Source organism: Octopus sinensis, linkage group LG3 (assembly GCF_006345805.1).
Source record: "Octopus sinensis linkage group LG3, ASM634580v1, whole genome shotgun sequence".
Classification (NCBI taxonomy): domain Eukaryota; kingdom Metazoa; phylum Mollusca; class Cephalopoda; order Octopoda; family Octopodidae; genus Octopus; species Octopus sinensis.
This window is the reverse complement of record NC_042999.1, coordinates 142,310,188-142,331,972: the sequence shown is the minus strand read 5'-3', so window position 1 is coordinate 142,331,972 and position 21,785 is coordinate 142,310,188. Positions and strand designations below refer to the sequence as shown.

The following is a 21,785-nucleotide window of genomic DNA, read 5'->3' as shown; positions in this document are numbered from 1 at the left end:
GATGATGATGATGAAGCGGACACTCTTTTCTGGAGTATAGGCCTCCACATCCATAACATGGATTGGAGCCTGGCACTTTTTTTTTTTGGTTGTACTTTCTGAATTGACAGATCTGTATTTTTGCAGAATCTTTCTCTTGAATTTTTTTCACATTGTGCTTCAGGTTTATCATTGTTTGACATTCGTCTGCATTGGTCTGTAGGGTTAAGTCTTGGTTTGCTTGCTCCATTTTTGAGAGAATCCTTGCCCAAATTTCTCTATCTTCAGTAAGCCCTTGTACAAAGATAAAGGATTTAAGCATATGCTAGGTGAGTTCCTGGAGTTTAAAGTTTTCACACATACAGTTGACTACTCAGGCTTATGTAATAAAGTCATCATCATCATTTTTTGTTAAGTTCCAACATTCCATTCGAGTGTTAAATAACGAACTTTGTCACAAAAGATCTTTGAGAGTAATTCAATAGTTTCTTGGAAACAAATCTCACTCAACTTTTTGGGCAATATAAAGGTACAGTACCATTCATGCTCAACCAGAGCTTACCTTGCATTGTAATTGCCTCACTTTCTCCTCGTCCAACCATGACTTACAGTCTTTGTTAAAAATTTCCTCATACATTCTATAGTATGCAGGAAACATAATACCCTCCTCCAGATTATAAGTGAATTCAGAAATCGAGTTTGCCATGCCATGTGGCATGAACAAACTTACCAAATTTTCGGACTTCCTTGACTAACTCTGCGACTCCTGTAGTTGTTCCTGTTGCTTCTCTTAAGGCTGTATTACTGCAGCTAATAAGTTCTCTGTAATTTAACAATTTATATGATGCACAAAATGTGAGCTTTGAAAAATCCTTGTCGCCAGATGTTATACCCTTAAGCCTCCAATATCATAGTATGGTTGATATTGTTGATGGTAGATAAAGAATACACTGTAACAGTATTATAGCAATACAAGATAGAAACAGTGGCAGTAACAAGCACATAACAAACCAACAATCCTGTAAACTGTACCTGGACTTCAAAGACCAAACTACAAACTACTGACTATGTCAGACCTCCACTATTTATATGTAGTGGTCCTGTCTATTCTCATCAGAGTGTCATACTCTCACCACAACAACTGGTCTAGTAGTTTGAATTTGTTGCTAGTGGTGATGATTTTAAGCACTTGTACTTGGATATGTGTGGGTGTACATTTCTATTAGAATGCCTTTACTTTTAGACTAACCATGTCCAACTCAGATATTCTGTTGTATGTTAAAACCAGCCAGATTCAGCTGTTTACATCCATTCTACAATGTCATTCTAAAACTAAACAATCACATCATCAAAATCTTAAAGCTACAGGATAATGCATGATTAATTCAAAACAATGTGAATGAATGTTACATTTGAAAGTGTAATCTGAATGCTAAAGGGTTAAACCTTAATGATTTTCTTTAGTAACAATAACTTGGCTGTGAAATAAGCATTTATGGAATTACATTGATAATATTTTCAGGAAAGGAGACATGCTTCAGTTGAATGTTCATGCTGTAGTACATCCTACCAATGAGAACTTTAGTGAAAAGTATGCACTGACAGCACACCTCCTCAAAGAAGCTGGTCCAGATATGCTCACTGATATCAATACCAATATACGAGGTCAGTGCCAGCTGAGTATTTTACAATTTTGTTTTCCAAATCATCTCTTTGTCTTTTTTTACCCTTCCTACTTTTCTGTTTTTTTTTCTTTTCACTTTTTCTTTTTTTATTTCCTTTTTATCTCTGTGCTCTCATCATTTGTGCTCAGCTTTGTCAGGGAGTCCAACCTCCCACAGGACTCCTATGATGTCTTGTAGCATCTCCTTTACAGGTTGATCCACTTAATATGTGAACCAATGCATGTCAAAGGGAAGATTAAAAGAGTTAGCAACAACAAGAGCATCCAACAATAAAACTACCTCAAGAAGGGAACCATGATAAGAAAACTCTTTAGAGGCTAGCAAAATTACTACCATTACTCCTACTTTAACAGGAAAATGGCTTCAAAATGCTTGTTATATAAGAACTATCTCTAGTTTTGTGTATTTTTCTTTTGATGAACACTGTTTAGCTCTATGTCAGTGTTGATCTGGTAGGCCGATGGCCAAAGGCACGCAAACAATGACCATCATATCTGACCATCAGATCATAACAGAACAAATATCCAAATGTAGAGCCAATTGCTTGTTCCAGTGGTATATAAATGGAAATGAGATTGTAACAATCATTCTTTCCTCAACAGCAAAATAAGATTACAAAATCACCATTTATCACTTTGACTCTTTTGAGAATGTTTACTCTTTGTGTCAGAATTGCTAGAATATCAGACAAAATATTTAGTGGCATTTCTTCCAACTCTTTAAGCTCTGAGTTCAAATCCTCTCAGGGTCAATTTTACCTTTCATCATTTTGGGATAGATTAAATAAGTACCAGTTGAGAACTAAATAAGTACCAGTTGAGAACTAGGGTCAATGTAATCAACATACCTCTCCCATAAAATTGATGGCTTTGTGCCCAAGTTATTATTATTGTGGTGCATTGTCAGAATCATTAGTGAGACAAAATGCTTAGCAGCATTTTTTTTCCATTTCTGAGGGGAGATGTGTGAAGAAGTGCCACTCCCAAACAGTTGAAGGAATCCAGGGTAGAGGTAGACATGGAATGAGGTGGTCAAGCATGACCTACGAACGTTGGGCCTCACAGAGGCAATGACAAAAGACCGAGATCTCTGGAGATATGCTGTGACTGCGAAAACCCGACAAATGAAGTGAGTTCATGGCTGTTACATGCACCAGCTTCACATAGCAGCCCCAGCCCATCCAAAGTACCTTGGATCGCAAGACAGCCTGCTATGCTTACCTTGGATTATAGGGAGACCTATTGAGTCAAGTACATCAACATCAAAATAAAAATCAAATGGAAATTGTAGTTGTGTTACCCGTGCCGGTGGCATGTAAAAAGCACCATCCAGTCGTAGCTGTTGCCAGCCTCCCCTGGCACCTGTGCTGGTGGCATGTAAAAAACATCCACTACACTCATGGAGTGGTTGGCGTTAGGAAGGGCATCCAGCTGTAGAAACACTGCCAGATCAGATTGGTCCTGGTGTGGCCTCCTGGCTTCCCAGACCCCGGTCAAACTGTCCAACCCATGCTAGCATGGAAAACAGATGTTAAACGATGATGATGATATGTTTTGAGTTCAAATCCTGCCAAGGTTGGCTTCGCCTTTCATTAGCAGTATTTAAATTCTGCCAAGGTCGACTTTGTCTTTCATCCTTTCGGGGGTCGATGAATTAAGTACCAGTGAAACACTGGTGGTCAATGTAATTGACTAGTATGCCCCCACACCCCTAAATTTCAGGCCTTGTTCTTTTAGTAGAAAGGATTATTGTTATTATTAATAAGGCAGTGAGCTGGCAGAATAATAAGCACATCGGATGAAATACTTAGCAGTATCTCACCCATCGCTATGCTCTGAGTTTAAATTCTACCAAGGTCGACTTTGCCTTTCATCCTTTCAGGCTTGATAAATTAAGTATCAGTTAAACACTGGGGTCGATGTAATCGACTAGTCCCCTCCCCGCAAAAATGTCAGGCCTTGTGTCTATAGTAGAAAGGATTATTATTAAAGCAGCAAGCTGGCAGAAGCGTTAGCACCCTGGGTAAAATGCTTAGCGGCATTTCATCTGTCTTTATGTTCTGAGTTCAAATTCTGCCAAGGTTGACTTTGCCCTTCATCCTTTTTTTGGGGGGGGGGGGTCAATGAACTAAGTACCAGTTACACAGTTGGGGTCAATATAATCAACTGATCCATGCCGGTGGCACGTAAAAAGCACCATCCGATCGTGGCCGTTTGCCAACCTCGTCTGGCACCTGTGCCGGTGGCATGTAAAAAGCACCCACTACACTCACGGAGTGGTTGGCGTTAGGAAGGGCATCCAGCTGTAGAAACACTGCCAGATCAGACTGGGCCTGGTGCAGCCAGATCCCAGTTGAACCGTCCAACCCATGCTAGCATATAAAGCGGACGTTAAACGATGATGATGATGATGATGATCCCCTCTCCCCAAAAGTCTCAGACCTTATGTCTTTCATAGAAAGGATTATTATTATTGTTGTTTTTGTTTTGTTTTTGTTTCAATACAAAACTTTAATAATAATGATTTCTGTTTTCAGGTTTCAAAACTGGTGAGGCACGTCTGTCAAAAGGACATAAGTTGTTGTCACGGTATGTCATACATACTGTTGGCCCCCGCTATAATGTCAAATATACCACTGCCGCTGAAAGCGCTCTGTATAACTCTTACCGGAATGTACTTCAAGTTGCTTTGTAAGTATCAGTGAAACACATGTCAGTTACACCTCACTTTATGCTGCTCACAACATTACCTGGCTCTTTTTTTTTCTCTTCTATCATATGCTCTCTCATCATCCAAGACTGTATACTTAGGACTTAGCTTCAGCTTTTCCTCCTTGGAACTGTAACCCATAGGAACTGTTTCTGTTTTCATTACTGTAAAATATCTGTAAAATATTCAAAATTAATATTAACCACAATATCCTCATATAGTTATTCATATCTTCCACATTAAGAAGGTGGTAAAAATAATAATCCTTCCCCTACTATTGTCAAACTCATTAAATATAAAAATGACATGCATCATGAAGTGTCCGAGCTATAATCATCTTTTCTTTTTTTTTTTACTTGTGTAACTAGTGTATCTCAGACAAGGTTACCCAACGGATCATTACTTTTTAAGATTGCAGGATATGGTTTGAGGAAGATTTGGTTATTATTTAAAGCAAATGAATGGATGCTCAGAAAGTGTTACTACTAGAATAAGAATAGCCTGGGCAAAGTTCAGAAAGCTTCTACCCCTACTGGTGACAAAGGGCCTCTCGCTCAGAGTGAAAGGTAGATTGTATGATGCATGTGTGCGAATTGCCATGCTTCATGGCTGTGAAATATGGGCCATGACTGCTGAAGACTTGCATAGACTCGAAAGAAATGAATCTAGCATAATCCACTGGATGTGTAATGTCAGTGTGCACACACAACAGTGTAAGTGCACTAAGAGAAATGTTAGACATGAGAAGCATCAGATGTGGCATGCAAGAGAGACATTTGCATTGCTATGGTAATGTACTGTAAATGGATGAGGAGAGCTGGGTGAAGAAGTGTCACTCCCAAACAGTGGAAGGAATCTGGGGTAGATGGAGAGTCAGGAAGATATGTGATGAGGTGGTGAAGCATGATCATCAAACATTGGGCCTCAGAGGCAATGACAAAAGACCAAGGCCTCTGGAGGTATGTTGTGACTGAGAAGACCTGGCAAATAAAGTGAGTTCACGGCTGTAACCTACACCAGTGTCACATAACCAGCCCATTCAAAAGTACCTTGGATCGTCGGGCGACATGCTGTGCTTGAGGAGACCTATTAAGTCAAGTACATTAACATCAAAATCAAATGGAAATTGTAGTTGTGACCCCTGTGCCGGTGGCACATAAAAAGCACCATCCAAACGTGGCCAATGCCAATGCCGCCTTGACTGGCTTCCATGCCGGTGGTACATAAAAAGCACTATCTGATTATGGTTGATGACAGCTCTCTTGGCCTCTGTGCCAGTGACACGTAAAAAGCACCAACTACACTCTTGGAGTAGTAGGCGTTAGGAAGGGCATCCAGCTGTAGAAACACTTCCAGATCAGATTGGGGCCTGGTGCAGCCTCCTAACTTCCCAGACCCTAGTCGAACCGTCCAACCCATGCCAGCATGGAAAACAGACGTTAAACGATGATGATGATGAAGTGGACTGCAATTAAATGCATCAAATCAGACTAGAACATATTATCATAAAATTTATGTGAGTTTGAGGATATTGAATATAGGTTGTCAAACAATGGTTTTCTAGCACTTCAGTATGTTAATTAGTAATTTTAGCAAAATTTTGTGGGAGTGGTTTCCCCCCACCATGCACAATCTGAGCTTAACACTACAGACTAATGAAATATTTGGTATTTATAACTAATGTAGTAGTTATATAACTATAAATTTACTGGGCCAATGCAAGTTAAACACATTTACCAAGAGTACAATGCAGTTTTGATGGTAGATGAGAAACTAGTGAAGTTTTGATGTCTAGGCACCAGCAAAAGTTTGACAAATCCAACTATTATCCAGTAGAAATGGTGGAAGGAAAATGTACTGGAGCCCATCAGGGTCTGTGTGTGCATGTATTCTCCAATTAGCCAGCCTACTGTAAGCTCCTCACTCTACTTCTAGAAATTCATACACTCCAGACAAACCCACAAATCTATGGTAACACCTACCCATTCCCACTTCTACAGCCATATTGCATGCCTCTTTTGAAGCATTAAAGAACCATAAATGCTAAGAAACTATCTCCAATTCTCTGTGCTCTGAGTTCAAACCTCATCAAAGTCAACTTCACCTATCATTCTTTTGATGTTGATAAATAAAGTACTTGTCTAGAACTAGTGCAACCTTCTCCCCTTCCAGTTCTGACATCCTGGATGTTCTGTTGAGTCAAGAGTGGAAGGGCAGGTGTATCTATATATGCTTGCAACTACAAGAGTACCCTAAATCCCTGAAATTAGCTACACTACTGTACATGCTACTAATCTACTAATTCATTCCTGAGTGCATATGATGGGCATAATTATAGTACATATAGATACATAGATATCAACAACAATTATATATATCATCCTCATCATTTAACATCCATTCAACCAATGCCTGCTGGCATGGGTTGGATGGTTTGATGGAGCTGTCAAGCCAGAGGGCTGCACCAGGTTTCATTGTCTGTTTTGGCATAACTGGATGCCCCTCCTAACACCAATCACTTTACAGAGTGCATTGGGTGCTTTTCATGTAGCACCAGCACATTTTACATGGCTCCAGCACTGGCAAGGTCACCAAGTAAATTGCAAAACAAAGAGTCTTCAACTGGAAGAGGGAACAGTATTGAGGGAGGTGGATTTGTACCAGTTGATGAGTGGATAAAATATAACAGAGGGATAAAGATAGATGTCTCACTGCAGAGGAAATACTTGGCTACCCCAGTTGAAAAAGGAAAGGGAAAAAGTGAGAGAGCTGGTTGTGGTGATGTTGGGATATATTCACAAGGTACAGTGGAGGTGAATATTAGTGTAGTAGATTGGATAGAGTGGGAAGGGGATATAGAAGAGCGATGTTTTCATAAGAGTGTGAGGAGAGATGACTGGAGATGAGATAGAGGTTATTGTAGCAAGTGATGTTGAGAAATATGGGAGTAGCTCAGTGGGATTACAGTAGATATGTGAGGGCACTGAGGGGTGATAGCAGGATAATAGATGTGTTAAGGATAGAGTAAGGCACAGAAAGGTGATTGGTGGGAAAAGTGGGCAGGTCCTCATCCATACGCAATGAGTGCAGGATGCCTTTAAGCTCTGTGAGAATTGACTGCAGTGCATGCATTATACTGTATTATATGGAGGTGCAGCCCCCTGCTTACCAGTTTTCAGTCAAACCGTCCAACCCATACCAGCATGGAAAGCAGACATTAAATGATGATGATATTGAGCAGAGCTTCCAGAAGTCAATTTAGTCCTGGTGGGCAGGTTTTCATGAGAACTTTGTATCACCTGAGATCTTGTTCCCTGGTCATTTCCTCAGTGAGGCCCAGGTCCTGAGATCAACCTTTACCATTTCATGTCTTCCTGGAACTTCTTCATCCACAAGCTCCAGCCATGTTTAGTGATCGGCACTTTATACAGCTGTTATCATACATCATACATCTGTACTGGCACAGTCTTCCCTCCTGAATACCACATCCAACTCCTCCTATGTCCAGTCCTTCTCTCAGCACATCTACACTGTGACACTCATGCACACCTACACTGCTCATCCAATGGAGCATGCTCATAGTTGTTGACTCATAATAAGTAAAATTCCATTTTACTCCAGTTTATTTGGTATCATTTCACTCGTGTTACAAATGTCTTATAACATTGCACTCTATATATAAATATATATATATATACACACACACACACTCACAGAGAAGGAGAAAATTTATATTACATTTCCTATGTTATTCTACAGGGAACACAATATCCAGTCTGTGGGTATTTGTCCAATCCACTCATCACAGCGAGGATATCCCCTTATAGATGGTGCACATTTAGCCATCAGTGAGTATTCTCGCATTTTCCTTTTACTTTTTTTTCCTCATGCCATGACCAGATGACTGTTTTCAAATGTAATTTTTTAACATTGTATATAAGTGTAATAAGTTTTTTTTTTTACAGCTGTATGGTTTCATATTGCAAACCTCCTAACTACAAATTAAAAAGGAGTCTGTTGGTAATTGTGCAGGCTGAAACAAGCTATGTTTTGTATCTTGTAATAGGTCACATACTGCAGTAACATAGCTTGATATATAGTATAGTTTGATCTCATGAATCTATGATTAATAGTAAATAATCAGATCGCCCCTTTATTGACATCTGATAATCTCTTAAGATGCCATCTCGCTATTCGTCATTCACTCTCTTTTACTCTCTCTTACCAACTAATATTACTCTAGTTTACAACTACTCATCCTTTGCTCCCTCTCTCTTTCTCCTCCACACACTGCAATTATTCTCTCTCATTACATCGTCGTTTACTATGTCCCTGCCTTCACTGTTTCTCTGTCGTTACTGTCCTTCTTCATCAAGTCTAGAATAGTCACTCCTATTTCTTCTTCCTTCCATACTGTCATCCCAATCACTCTGTCTTCTCACATCCTCTGCTCTATCTACTTTATTGGTGGCTGCAGTACCTCAAATGGAATCAACATACAGTGATAAAGATTTTCTTTTGTCTTGGTGGGGTACAAGGCAATATTACTAGTGCGTGTGCCATGTTAAAATACACACAATACACTCCGTAAAATGACTGAATGAGCAGAGACAATGTAGGGTCAAGCAGACCTTTTAATCACGACAACTTTTTTAATCTTGGTTCCATGGTAAAATATACCCAGTACAATCTGTAAAATAATTGGTCTTAGGAAGGGCATTTCTTGTCGTTATGCTTTCAACCACATGGCTGTCAACTGCATTGTCTGATTTCTTTGTTTGGCTTACTTGATGTAGGTCATCTCTCTTCTATACTTCCACCTTTTTCAACTACGTCAAATCAAAGAATTTTCATATCTCTTTCTTTTCAGTGATAATAAGGACAAATGTGCCATCTTCATTTTGTAGACACTTCTTCCTAATGTTTCAATTTTTTCTTGTACTTTGTCCAGAACACCACACTCTGATCTTCTTATTTCTCCGTTTCCTTCTCACCTACTTATTTGATATTGTTTCTTACTGCTCTCTTTGTAACCTGCATCCTGCTTTTCCTGATTCTTGCTTCACTACTACCTTGCTATCATGTCACTCTGGCTAGAATCTTGCATAAACCACAGAACTGGTCTGCAGCCCTCAGTAAGTTGTCTCATACATACATAGATGTGTGTTTGTATTATATACCAATACAATGGAATGTAACTTTCTATACCTATTTCCAACTCAACTGCTCACCTTCCTCCAATTCATTTTTCTTTATCTTTTATCTTTCTCCAGGAACAGTACGTAGATTCTTAGAGAAATTTGGCAGTAACTTTGAAACAATTATATTTGTTACAGCAGATGAAGAAGTGATGGTAAGGTCTTTATTGTTTTTATTTTTGTGTTATTATTGAGAGTGTAGTGTTTGGCCAGTCACAAGGGCAAAATAGTAAAATTGAATGTACTCTGACAGTAAACATTCAGCTAAGCTATTAATTGCTCATCTTTTAATCCATTAAAGTGTGAATCTACTGACAGTGTGTAATAAATAGATCTACATAAGTAAAGGAAGCTTCTGTGTAGTTTTAAACTGCTAGAAATAGCTACCAAATCTCGCTCAGATTACCCTCTACTATTTTTCAAAGGAAAATGCATTGAATAATGTAGTCTTTTATTCACTACACCTCAAAACAAGACCGGAGAGGCACAGCTGGAACACTTATGACTATAAGTTTGCACATTTAGTGCATCCATACCGAGTAGTTATTCAAGGAGATCCACTTAGATGAAATCCTATATCAAAGAGTAAACAGGAGTAACAGGCAAGAAATGTGATTCTCAATTTAGATAAAATTATTTGAACTCTTGAATTCTCTAGACCTTCCATTTCAAATACTAAAAGCTTATCTAGTCTTATCTTTAACATTAATACACCCCAAGTGAGAGACTGCTCAAGTCCCTTTCAGAGGGGGACCATACTAATAATGCTAAGAGCATGCATTATAGCTTCTACATCATCTTCATCATCATCATTTAATGTCCACTTTCTATGCTAGCATGCATTGGACGGTTTGACAGAGGACTGGAAAGCCAGTAGGCAGCACCAGGCTCCAATCTGATCCAATACATTTAGGGCAAACATTTTCTTTTGATCTTCTTTGGGCTCAGCTTCTTTATTCATCAGGATTAATGAAACAAATATCAATCTTAGTCAATCCAATTGATTGTAAACAATCTTTACCTTCACACCACACTACATTCAATGGCTTTCATTCAGTGACTATTGTTACTTCATATTTTATTTATAAGACTGAAAATATTATAGTTTACAATCTCATCTATACAGATTTCAATAAGTTATGGATGCTGATCAATTTTAAGCTTTTTACAGCCCACATAGATATAGTAATATTTCCTATTTTGACAATCTTGGCGTCAGATTTGGTTTTAGTCATTTGCCGTTGTTGCAAAATAGTTAGATTTTTTTTTTAACTTACTCATCAGAAATGGAAATTTGTTTAATTGTAAATAGGATTTTACAATTAACTATTTGCAATTAAATATATCCACAGCTGTACTTCTGTTGTAATGTAGTCCTTCATTATAAACCATAAGTTTAGTGATGAGATGCCTCTCAGCTATTTAAAAATACCTTAGAAATATAACTGATGCATTCCAGTAATTATTATTTTTAAGGTGGCAAGCTGACAGGATCATTACCCTGCCAGACAAAATGCTCAGCAACATTTCTTCCAGTTTTAAGTTTTCAGTTCAAATTCAGCTGTGGTCAATTTTGCCTTTTATCTTTTCGGGGTGAATGAAATAAGTACCAGTTGAGCATTGGTTTTAATGTAATTGACTACCCTTTCCCTACAAATTTCAGGTTTTGTGCTTATAGTAGAAAGGATTATAATTTTCTTTTGTTATTGTTGATTTCTACCATTTTGTATCATTAAGAATCTATACTTGGTAATCTTGCTAATTTCTAGATATTTTGACCAAAATACATGGGTGGTTTCTCATTGCCTGCTCAAAGAAGGACTTGAACTCAGCATATCAAGTTAATTACAGAATCATTACTCATACAATTGCTCTCACTTTTTGCAGCAGGAAGCTGTACCAATTCACGGTAGCCATTCAAGTTAACTGAGTCATGGAGTCTGAATTATTCATTGCTAAGAGGTGAAGAGATATAAATATATCAACTTACTATCAACTCAACCAACAGCTTGACCTGCTTGAGATTACAGCCAAATCTCACTCAAATCACACCTTGCTGTTTTAAATAGGGAAATAACACATTGAATAGTGTAGACTTTAAAAGGATGAGATGGCTATGGCTGGAATGCTTGTGATTATTACTCTGCTTGATCAGGGTTGATCTGGGGTTAACCACCACCAGTAACTGCAACAAAACAAAAGTAATCCTTTCCCAGAATCTAAATGGATAAAAACTAAGATATTAATTGTATTTTATCCATATTCATCTGGATAACTGAAGTTAGTAGAGTTATGTTTGTCTTTCTTAGAAACATAATGCCTGTAATAAGGTTTGAAATTGTAACCTTTTTGTTTTCTTTTATTTCTCTAGGAAGTTTACCAGCAACTCATGCCATTGTATTTCCCACGAAACTGGAAAGAAGAAATGGAAGCCAGGAATTATTTACCTGAAAATATTGGAAATGAGGAGGGAGAACCTGTAATACCTGAGCGGAAAATTCGAATTATAGACAAGCCAGCATTTGCTGCTTTAAGTAAGTACTTTCTTTGTCTGTGTTGCTTCTTTCATTGAGCTCTTGTGGAAATGTATCTAGTTGTCTAGTAAATAGAAGTGTAATCTCTTTTGTGGGGTTTCTTTTAATATATTCCCAGTTTGTCATTGAACCGTGCCCATGCTGGGGCATCACTTTCAAGGGTATAGTTGATTTTATTGATTCTATACTTCATCAGCAATTATTTTATCGATTATAACAGGATGGAAGCTAAGTCAATCTGGGCAGGATTTGAATTCAGAATATAAAAGCACATTACCAACTCCCATGAGGTATCTCTGGATTCTGACATCTACCACATGTTTTTTTTTATTTTTTTATTGTTGTTTTTTACCTGCTAGCATGGTTGGAATGGGTTTTACTATAGAAAACATTTGCCACGTGGATGCTTTTTTTTCTAAACACACAATCATAAAGTAGGAACAGAATTATTAATACTGAAGTACAACAAGCTGGCGAAATTGTTAAAACTTTGGAATAAAATACCTTGTTATATTTACTTTAGCTCTTTGTGTTCTAAAATAGTCAATCCCCAAAGGACTATTGCCACCAGTTATAGTCACTATAGTCAACTTTGCTTTTCAACTTTTCGAAGTGAGTAAAATAAAGTACCAGTCAAGTACCGAGGTCAGTGTAATCGATTCGCCCTATCCGTTGTACCTAAATTAGAAATTATAAGTAAAGTCAGAGTTGTGTACCTTTCAAAGGTATTCCAACTTATTTTCAAAGATAGTTAGTTACTTAAGACCATATTATTTAATGTCTTTATTTTATTTGTTCTTGAAGATATAATTTTAGAAATACTTGGTTATTATTTCTAGCAAATCAAGCCACCACCTATTGGGTTCCATTTTTGGCTTGTTTTCTACAGATTCTTTAAAGAAGTAACACATAAGTTGTTGCAGGTAACATTGTAAAGCATCATTACCGTCTTTTCTAGTTGATTTAACTCCATTAATGTAACTTTCCTTTCTATGATAAGAAAGTTAAGCAATGAAAATGAATTTCCAATTTTTTGAATTTTGTTTCTTTGACTGCTTTGAATCTCAAAACCATTTCTCCATTTCCAGAAACACAAGGTAAAGAGTTTGATGAAACTATAGATCTTAATCAAGAATTTCGATCACCTGATGGCCCTGAAGTTGGACGACATCCTTTTGCACAAATGAAGGAGGATAAAGATAAAGAACGACTGACCTCACTGCAGTGCAAACCTTCTGTAGAACAAAGAGAAAAGGAGAAAGTAAAACAGTGAGTTTGAACTATTTTTTCTTTTATTTTGCCTTTTGACATTTTGTTTTTCTTTTAGAAATTGTCTTTTTATCTTTTGTTTGTTTCAATCATTGGACTGTGATCATGCTGGGACACTGCCTTGGAGGGTTTTAGTCAAACAAACCAACCTCAGTGCTTTCCACCTATGTTTACTCACTGCATTCTTCTCCCCTCCGTCTCCCACTATCCTTGTGCACTCTTGCAAAGTTACCTGCCCACTAACTCTAACCTATCATCTGTACCATTTCACCTGTATAATACCCCCTGTAACTTGAGGGTATGCCCTGACACATCTTCACCATCTCTCTCTCTCTCTCTCTCTCTCTCTCCCTTTTCTAACTGGAGTAGCCATACATCTACTCTACTGCAAGACATCAATTTCTATCCCTCTAATCTCTCATCTGGCACAAAGCCACTTCAGTCATTACTACTACTCTCTCCACTCAGTTGGGGAGGTCTTGTCTTGCAAGGGATCTGGTGACCTCAGTTGTGATGGTACCACATAAAAAGTACCTAATACACTCTGTAAAGTGGTTGGCATTAGGAAGAGCATCAAGCTGTAGAAACCATGCCAAAGTAGACAGTAAAGCTTGGCACAATCTTGTGGTTTGCCAGTTCCTGTCAAAACATTCAACCCATGTCAGCTTAGAAAGCAAACAGTAAGCAATAATGATTATATATGACAAGATTCCACACAGTTTCTGTCTACCAAATTCACTCACAGGGCCTGGTGCTTTAGTAGAAGGTACTTGTTGAAGGTGCTGTGTATTATGACTGAACTTGCAAAGCAAGCTAAGTCCTCTCAGAAAGATAAAAATGGGTCCTGTTATGAACTTAAAAGAAAATTAATTTTGACTCTGCTCAAGCCAACACTAGTGAGGATGGGGGTGGAGACAAAAATTTTCAGTAGTCAGTCTCACTGCTGACAAATTCTACATCTACATCATAGTTGAATAAGTGTAGAAAAAGTAATTAGCTGCAACACCGGTTTTATGCAACAGTATGCAGTTATACGAATTTTCAAAATGTTGATGCACACATGGCTATATGGTTAAGAAATTTGCTTTTCAGCATGGTTTCAGGTTTGGTCCCAGCACCTTGAACAAGTGTCTTCTACTATAGCCCCAGGCCAACCAAAGCTTTGTTAGTGGATTTGGTAGACAAAAGCTGATAGAAGCCTGTTGTATGTATGTATATATACACATTGCATGATAGTTGTAAATGAGTGTCACTGTCATACAAGCAGTATCATTCATTTCCAATGTTCTGTGACAACGTGTCTGGTCATGTGGAAATATTACCTGGCATGCAAACAGATGAGGCTTGGTGACAGGAATGGCATCTGGTTATAGAAAAATCTGCATCAATAAACTCCATCTAACTCATACAAGCATGGAAAAGTGAATGATGATATCCAACTGACCAGTGTTACAGTAATTTTATCAATCTCAGGAAGTTTAAAGACAAAAAGCAACCTTTACATGTATGATATTTAGATGAAACTTTTCTTACAAGTTATAAAATTGTTTGCAAAACATCTAAAAGAAAATTTTGGGTTTGCACTGCATCTTATTAACATTCTGTATTGGAATTAGACTAAGATAACTAACTTTATCTATATGATAAAATGTCTTTTTTTACTAATTTCAGTTGAAATTTGATAGAATTACCTCCCTTAGACTTGTTTTATATCCCTTGTTCTTGTTTAGTTCTCAGATCAAAAGGATAGTAAGGTGTGTTTTAAGATGAAATTTAGCTGTTAGAAATAACAGCTCAAGCAACTCTACACAGGCTTTCTGAAACAAGTTGAGATGTTCATGCTTTATATTATTAGGGAATACAAAAGAGTAATATGTTGTAATTGTGAAAAAGAAATAGAAACTTCTAAGAAGGATTTTCCCCATCATCATCATCATCGTTTAACGTCCGTTCTCCATGCTAGCATGGGTTGGACGATTCGACCGGGGTTCTGGGAAGCCAGAAGGCTGCACCAGGCTCCAGTCTAATCTGGCAATGTTTCTACAGCTGGATGCCCTTCCTAACGCCAACCACTCCGTGAGTGTAGTGGGTGCTTTTTACGTGCCACCTGCACAGGTGCCAGGCGAGGCTGGCAACGGCCACGGTCGGATTGGTGTATTTTATGTGCCACCGGCACGGAAGCCAGTCGAGGCGGTGCTGGCATCGTAAACATTAATATCTACTTCTTCTCCCAACACCCTATATTTTATAAGATATTGGTATTGGGACAGCAGTGCTGTTAGACATGATCTAGGACAACAATGGCCAAAACCTACCTAAGTTAATATAAATAAGTCAATCAATTTATTCTATTAGCTGCAGTTCTCAGCTTTCTGTAAGTTCAATGATCCTGTTCATTGAATGGCATTTTACAAATGCTCCTCCTGCATGTTTGAAGGGAACAAAAACATTATTTTGATGAAACAGAAGTTAAATTTGCACAGTGATTCATTCTTGATATTTTCCATCCAGTATATATATACCCCCTTTTAGATATTTCTGTAGATTGGTGTCCCTAACTTCTTGTTAAATGTTTATGATAATTATAAGGTAAGGATTTCTATAATGAAATTATATCGGACCATAATGCATTGTAATTCATATTTCTGTCACATTCATTCTAATTCTGAAGATTTGAGGGTGAGGTCTATTTAAAATAGAAGTATTGAACCCAGTTTAAACAATTTATTTCTAAGAAAGAAAAAAAATATGACTCTTCTTAATAACACCCAATGCCCCATCATTTTCCCTTGATATTTGCCACCTCCTAATCACTCCTTTAAATTACTTGTAGCTTCAATAATGCAATAGGCTTTGTTTATTCTTCTATGTTAATGTTGTTTTATGACACTAATGACATTTTCTCCATTGTTTTAGGTATGAAAAATTTTTACAAAAAGCTAAAGATGAAAATACTAGCAATATTGCGCACCTGAGGTGTTTTTATCAAACAGGTGTTGATCGGCTTGGAAGACCTGTACTAGTCTTCATTGGCAAGAATCTTCCTGTAAATCATATTGATTTAGAAAAAGTAAACCTTTTTATTATATCATTTATAACAATTATCTTGATATTGACAAAGGTTGATTTATTTTGTAATGTTCTGACTTCTTTGTTGCAGTTTTATTTAGGTATAAGGGAAAGAAGTTGCACCTCAGATTTATATATCAGTTTTTTTCAGACAGGCAGTTTTTTTAGGGGAGTAAAGTTTTCATTTTTGGTGGTTGAGTAGGAAGAGCTGGAGATATTCTAGGTTTATTTCCCTATTTCCTTTGTTAACATATATTTTTTTTTTTTACCTATCTGTACTCATCATTACCATCATGGTTTAACATCTACTTTGATTTGACTGAAAACTAGTAAGCCAGGGAGGTGCACCAGGTTCTGATCTGATTTGGTGCAGCTTCCTGGCTTACCAGTTTTCAGTTAAACCCACCTACCCATGCCAGCATGGAAAGCAGACATTAAACGATGATGATGATGAGTACAGATGGGTAAAAAATAGGGCGGGGTTGTATTATAGCTATTAATTAGACAGCGCTCTAGAATACCCTCCTTGGTTAAAATTATTTTCAGTTCTAAATTGATGTCATCATCATCATCATCATTTAGCGTCCGTTTTCCATGCTAGCATGGGTTGGACGGTTCTACTGGGGTCTGTGAAGCCAGAAGGCTTCATCAGGCCCAGTCAAATCTGGCAGTGTTTCTACGGCTGGATGCCCTTCCTAACGCCAACCACTCCGTGAGTGTAGTGGGTGCTTTTTACGTGCCACCCGCACTGGTGCCAGACAGAGCTGGCAAACGGCCACGAACGGATGGTGCTTTTTATGTGCCACCGGCACGAGGGCCAGGCGAGGCTGGCAACGGACACGAAACGGGGCGGTGCTGGCAAAACACAAAACCATGACCATATAATGTATTGATTCCATAAAATGCTCATAAAACATGCAGCAACAATAATTGAAACACTTTTTGAGCAGCTATGAACAATTTTGCTTTTTTGGGTTCATTCAAATCAGGGTAATGTTCAAAATTTCTTGATTAAATTTTCAGGTCATCTTGTCTTTGACTTAGAACTGAAAATATGAGGTTCTCATTTTAAAATATTTGTTGACGGGTTGAGCAGCTATTCTGTAGTTCACTCATTAATGGGGATGTTATTGTGCTTGTTTATTCTCTGTCCATTTGCCAGTAACTAATTAGGCTTTGGGGTTTATTCAAAGATCCAGCTTTCAAGCAATTATTAGGCTAAATTCATGTTAGTCAATCTTTTATTTCTCTCCATTATCTTATGTTTTTAATAAAAAAAAAAAATTCCCTCCATATGATTAAAACTGAATAGTAATATAAAAAAAAATGTTCTTTACTGTCCCCTTAAAATTTTAAATCATTTCCTAGCTGGGGGTTGTTGATAAACTCAAAGACTATTGTGCTACAAGTCAAGTGATTAATATATTTTATGGAAATAATAGCTATTTCTTGAAATATTAAATTTCATAAATTTCTAGTAGAAGTGGTTTTATCAGAAAACACAAATCTCATTAAAGTTTTTCAACTTTTAATTCCAATTTAAAATTTAATTCCTCTGAAGTTGATAATTTTTTGTAACAGACAGTATGAAAATTTGAGAACGTTTTAAGGTTACTGTTTTGATTTTGTTTATATTTTTTGTTCCTTTTGTACATCAGGTTTTACAATATATTGTTCAAGTCATGGATTCCATTGCTGATACCAAATATTCTGTGATCTACCTGCATACTCTCACAACAGTTGACAATTTAGCTCCCACTTCCTTCCTGAAATATGCCTACAATGTTCTACATGATAAGTGAGTTCCTTATTCTCTTTCTATAAACTGATTGTTTCATAAGTTCCAACTCCCCTTTGCTCCAGACTACATCTCTGACCCCACCACCACTATACATACATACATACATGCATGCATCCATCCATCCATCTTAATGTTATATAAGGTCTGCTACAAATTTAAACAGCAAATTATGTAACACTATAAACAAGCTTTAATATTTCACAATTGTAAAGTTAATAAAGTATATTTTAAATTTGTTCTACAGTACAGGGTAATGGTCAGCAATGGTTTTTTTTTTTTTTGTGTGACTTTGGCCTCAGCTCAGTGTCGGTTTTTTTGCCCACATGTTTACTCATTGTTAATATATCTAAGAACAGCCTTGAGCATCTAGTTTATTTTAAAGAGAAAATGTCCGACATCTTTATACAGCCTATCAAAGTCTGCACATTTCATTCGAAGATCAGTGTCTCATTTGCTTTTATTCAATGTTCACACTATCTTACAATATTGCATTTATACCAAACTTATTTACATTAAAATAAACTGGTCAAGTAGCAGTTTTGTTGGCTTTGCAAAGAACACATTACCCAACTGGTTAATGACCTATCAACTTGTCAGTTCCTTTGCAAAAATATTAATTTTGACTACTTTCAGAAAACTGTAATTTGAAGATATATATTTTGTCTTTTTTGTTGTTGTTGTTGTTGTAGATATAAGAAAAACTTGGTCACCTTTTATATAATCCACTCCAACTTATGGTTTAAGGTAAGTGATGATGTTATATTAAAGCTATTTTACATTCACTGAATTTTGTAGTATGCTTTAAAGTACAGTACCTTGCTGATTTTGTTGTCTCTTTACATTCTGAGTTCAATTCCTGCTGAGGTCAACTTTGCCTTTCATCATTCTAAGGCTGATAGAATTAAGTACCAGTGAAGCACTGTGGTTAATTTAATCAATTAAACCATACCTTAAAAATTTCTGACTTTTTTGTCCATATTGGAAACAATTATTATATAGGCCCTGGATTAGCAGGATCATGAAAGTAGTGTCAAATGAAATGTTTGTTGTATATCTTTCAGCACTGTATGTTTTGAGTCCAAATCCCACCAAGATCAACTTTTCCTTTCATTCTTTTGTGATCAATAAAATTAAGTACCAATCAAACACTAGGTTGATATAACTGATTACTGCCTCTCCTTCAAAATTTGCTGACTTTGTTTCTCCTAAATTAAAAACAATTACTATTATTAACTAAGGACTGCAAGCTGTCAAAGTACCGGCTGTCCTCTGATTGGTCGCTTTTTAAGCCTGTAACAGTGGAAATGTGTGTCATCCTGAGCTCCTAAATATATCTCTTTACTCAGTTTGATTGGAATAAAGATGGCCATCTATAAAAATTAGCCTTATAAGGTGGAATGGCTCTTTCATTGCATCTCCATCTCCCAATATGTCATGAATCTTCAATTAATGTTAAGCTGTCAATATTCAACATCTATATCAAGCTGCCCATGTTTGCTTTTTTTTTTTCAATTTTGTTTTCCACATCCAACCACAGCAAATATTCACAGCCTATTTCATATCAGTTTCCATTTTTGCATCAAACTTTCCCCAAATTTCTATTAAAACCCATCCAATTGTTTTGAGATCATATGCTCTTAATTTGGTTTAAATATCAAAACAATGGAGTAGCAAATAAAAGGTAAATTTCTTTTTATTAACGTTTTTCTTTCTTATCATTTGTCCAGATTTCAACATGGTTCTTCACAACATTTACAGCACCAGAAATAAAAACTAAAATCTGTCATCTGCAAGGTACAGATTATTTGTATGCAAAAATGAATACAGATCAGCTAGACTTACCTCAGTGGATATTTGAATATGATGTAAAGGTAAGATTTCATGCAGGCACCTTTGATACTTGTTTAATGTATAAAGTATTTTGAAATAACATTAGGTTGGTGCCAAAATAATTGCAGTTTTTATTTTAAACTTTGATGCTTATTCTAGAAACCATTTTGAAGCACAGATTTCACTCTTCTGATTTATGCTTGTGGTTTTGCTATATTTTGGTTCTTGTTTATTTCAAATTAAAACTGGGGGGAAAAGACAAATTTTAATGATTTTATTATAAAGAGTTGAAAATTAAATGCAAAGCAGCAGAAGGTGCTTGCAATATCAATCAAGTATTTAAATAGGAGACCATCAATGAATATACTGTTCAACATTGGTTCAAAAAGTTTCATGGGAGAGATAAGAACCTTGAAGATGAAGGAAGTTATGTATGTTCTGTAATTGACAAACAACTAACTGAGGGATTTATTGAAGCAGACCCACTTCGGAAACATTTTTTCACGCTCAGAGTTGCTGAAGCATGGAATAAACTGCCTGCGTCAGTTGTTGACTGCCATGACACTGCATCCTTTAAGGCCCTCATGCTTTCCGAAATCCGCCGAAACTACACCTGATTATATATACACTTTAGATGAGTTGTAGTGCACCTGAGCACTGTACACAATTATTATTATTATTATTATTATTATTTAAAACAATGCAACTGGTTATAGAACAACCAAACAGTTGTTCAATATTTGCAACATATCAAATAATCAAAAATATGTCGCATCAGCTGAATAAAAGTAAAAAAAAAAAAATTGCTATTATGAAGTCTGTTCTGCTCTTCATCATCATCAATTAATGTCCGTTTTCTATGCTGGCATGGGTTTGACGGTTTAATTGTGGTCTAGAGAGCCAGCAGTTGCACCAGGTTCCAATCTGATCTGTTAGAGTTTCTACAGCTGGATGCCCTTCCTAACACCAACCACTTGAAGAGTGTTGTGAGTGCTTTTTACATGATCTGTTTCTTGATTGCATTGTAACAACATGAAGAACTAATTCTATGCAACTGACTGTGTTCCATGTGGTTGGGCTGAGAGCAAGCACCAAAACATCCTCCTAACTAAAGGTGCATCAAAAGACAGTTATGTTACTGTGTAGGGGTCAGCAAGTGGAATTGCCCACTACCATTTCTTAAATCCTTGCAAAGCCATCACAGTAGAGAAGTATTATCAGGAAAATCAACAAAATGCACCAGGAATCATAACATTTATGTCCAGCATTTTTTAATCTAAAAAAGGACCAATTGTTCTCAATGACAACACTTGACCACATCTTGCAAATGACACTTCAGAAACTGAATGAAATGGACAACAAAACTCTCTTCCTTAACCTCTCACTGACCCACTACCACTTTGTCAAGTGTCTTTATAGCTCTTTTTAACATTCAAGCAGCTGCTCATCAGTCCTAGGACACCAAAATTTTATGTTGTCAGAATGTATAAACTTTGGCAACAATGTGTAATATATATTATTTATGCTAAGCTGAGTTATATTGCTTTAAAGTTGATGCTTCAAAACTACAATTATGTTTGTACCAACCTGGTTGGTGGAATCGGCCTCACAGATGACATGATCACTGAAAGTGATTGGCTGATTACAGATGAGTAAATAAATGACACACTACCACAATGCTTCTCAAACTTTTTGCTCTTTGCCCCACTTT

At 36.9% G+C, this 21,785-nt stretch overlaps 1 protein-coding gene across 1 annotated transcript in view; it reads left to right on the top strand.

The window, feature by feature from the left end:
* LOC115209246 (protein GDAP2 homolog) overlaps positions 1–21,785 on the top strand; it is a 40,081-nt gene that overhangs the window by 14,545 nt on the left and 3,751 nt on the right. The window contains exons 2-11 of the mRNA XM_029777532.2: positions 1,502–1,644; positions 4,201–4,354; positions 8,133–8,221; positions 9,647–9,726; positions 11,943–12,105; positions 13,194–13,374; positions 16,291–16,444; positions 18,102–18,241; positions 18,934–18,988; positions 19,972–20,115. Coding sequence (XP_029633392.1) covers positions 1,502–1,644; positions 4,201–4,354; positions 8,133–8,221; positions 9,647–9,726; positions 11,943–12,105; positions 13,194–13,374; positions 16,291–16,444; positions 18,102–18,241; positions 18,934–18,988; positions 19,972–20,115 — 1,303 coding nt within the window. The remainder of the gene's footprint in view (positions 1–1,501; positions 1,645–4,200; positions 4,355–8,132; positions 8,222–9,646; positions 9,727–11,942; positions 12,106–13,193; positions 13,375–16,290; positions 16,445–18,101; positions 18,242–18,933; positions 18,989–19,971; positions 20,116–21,785) is intronic.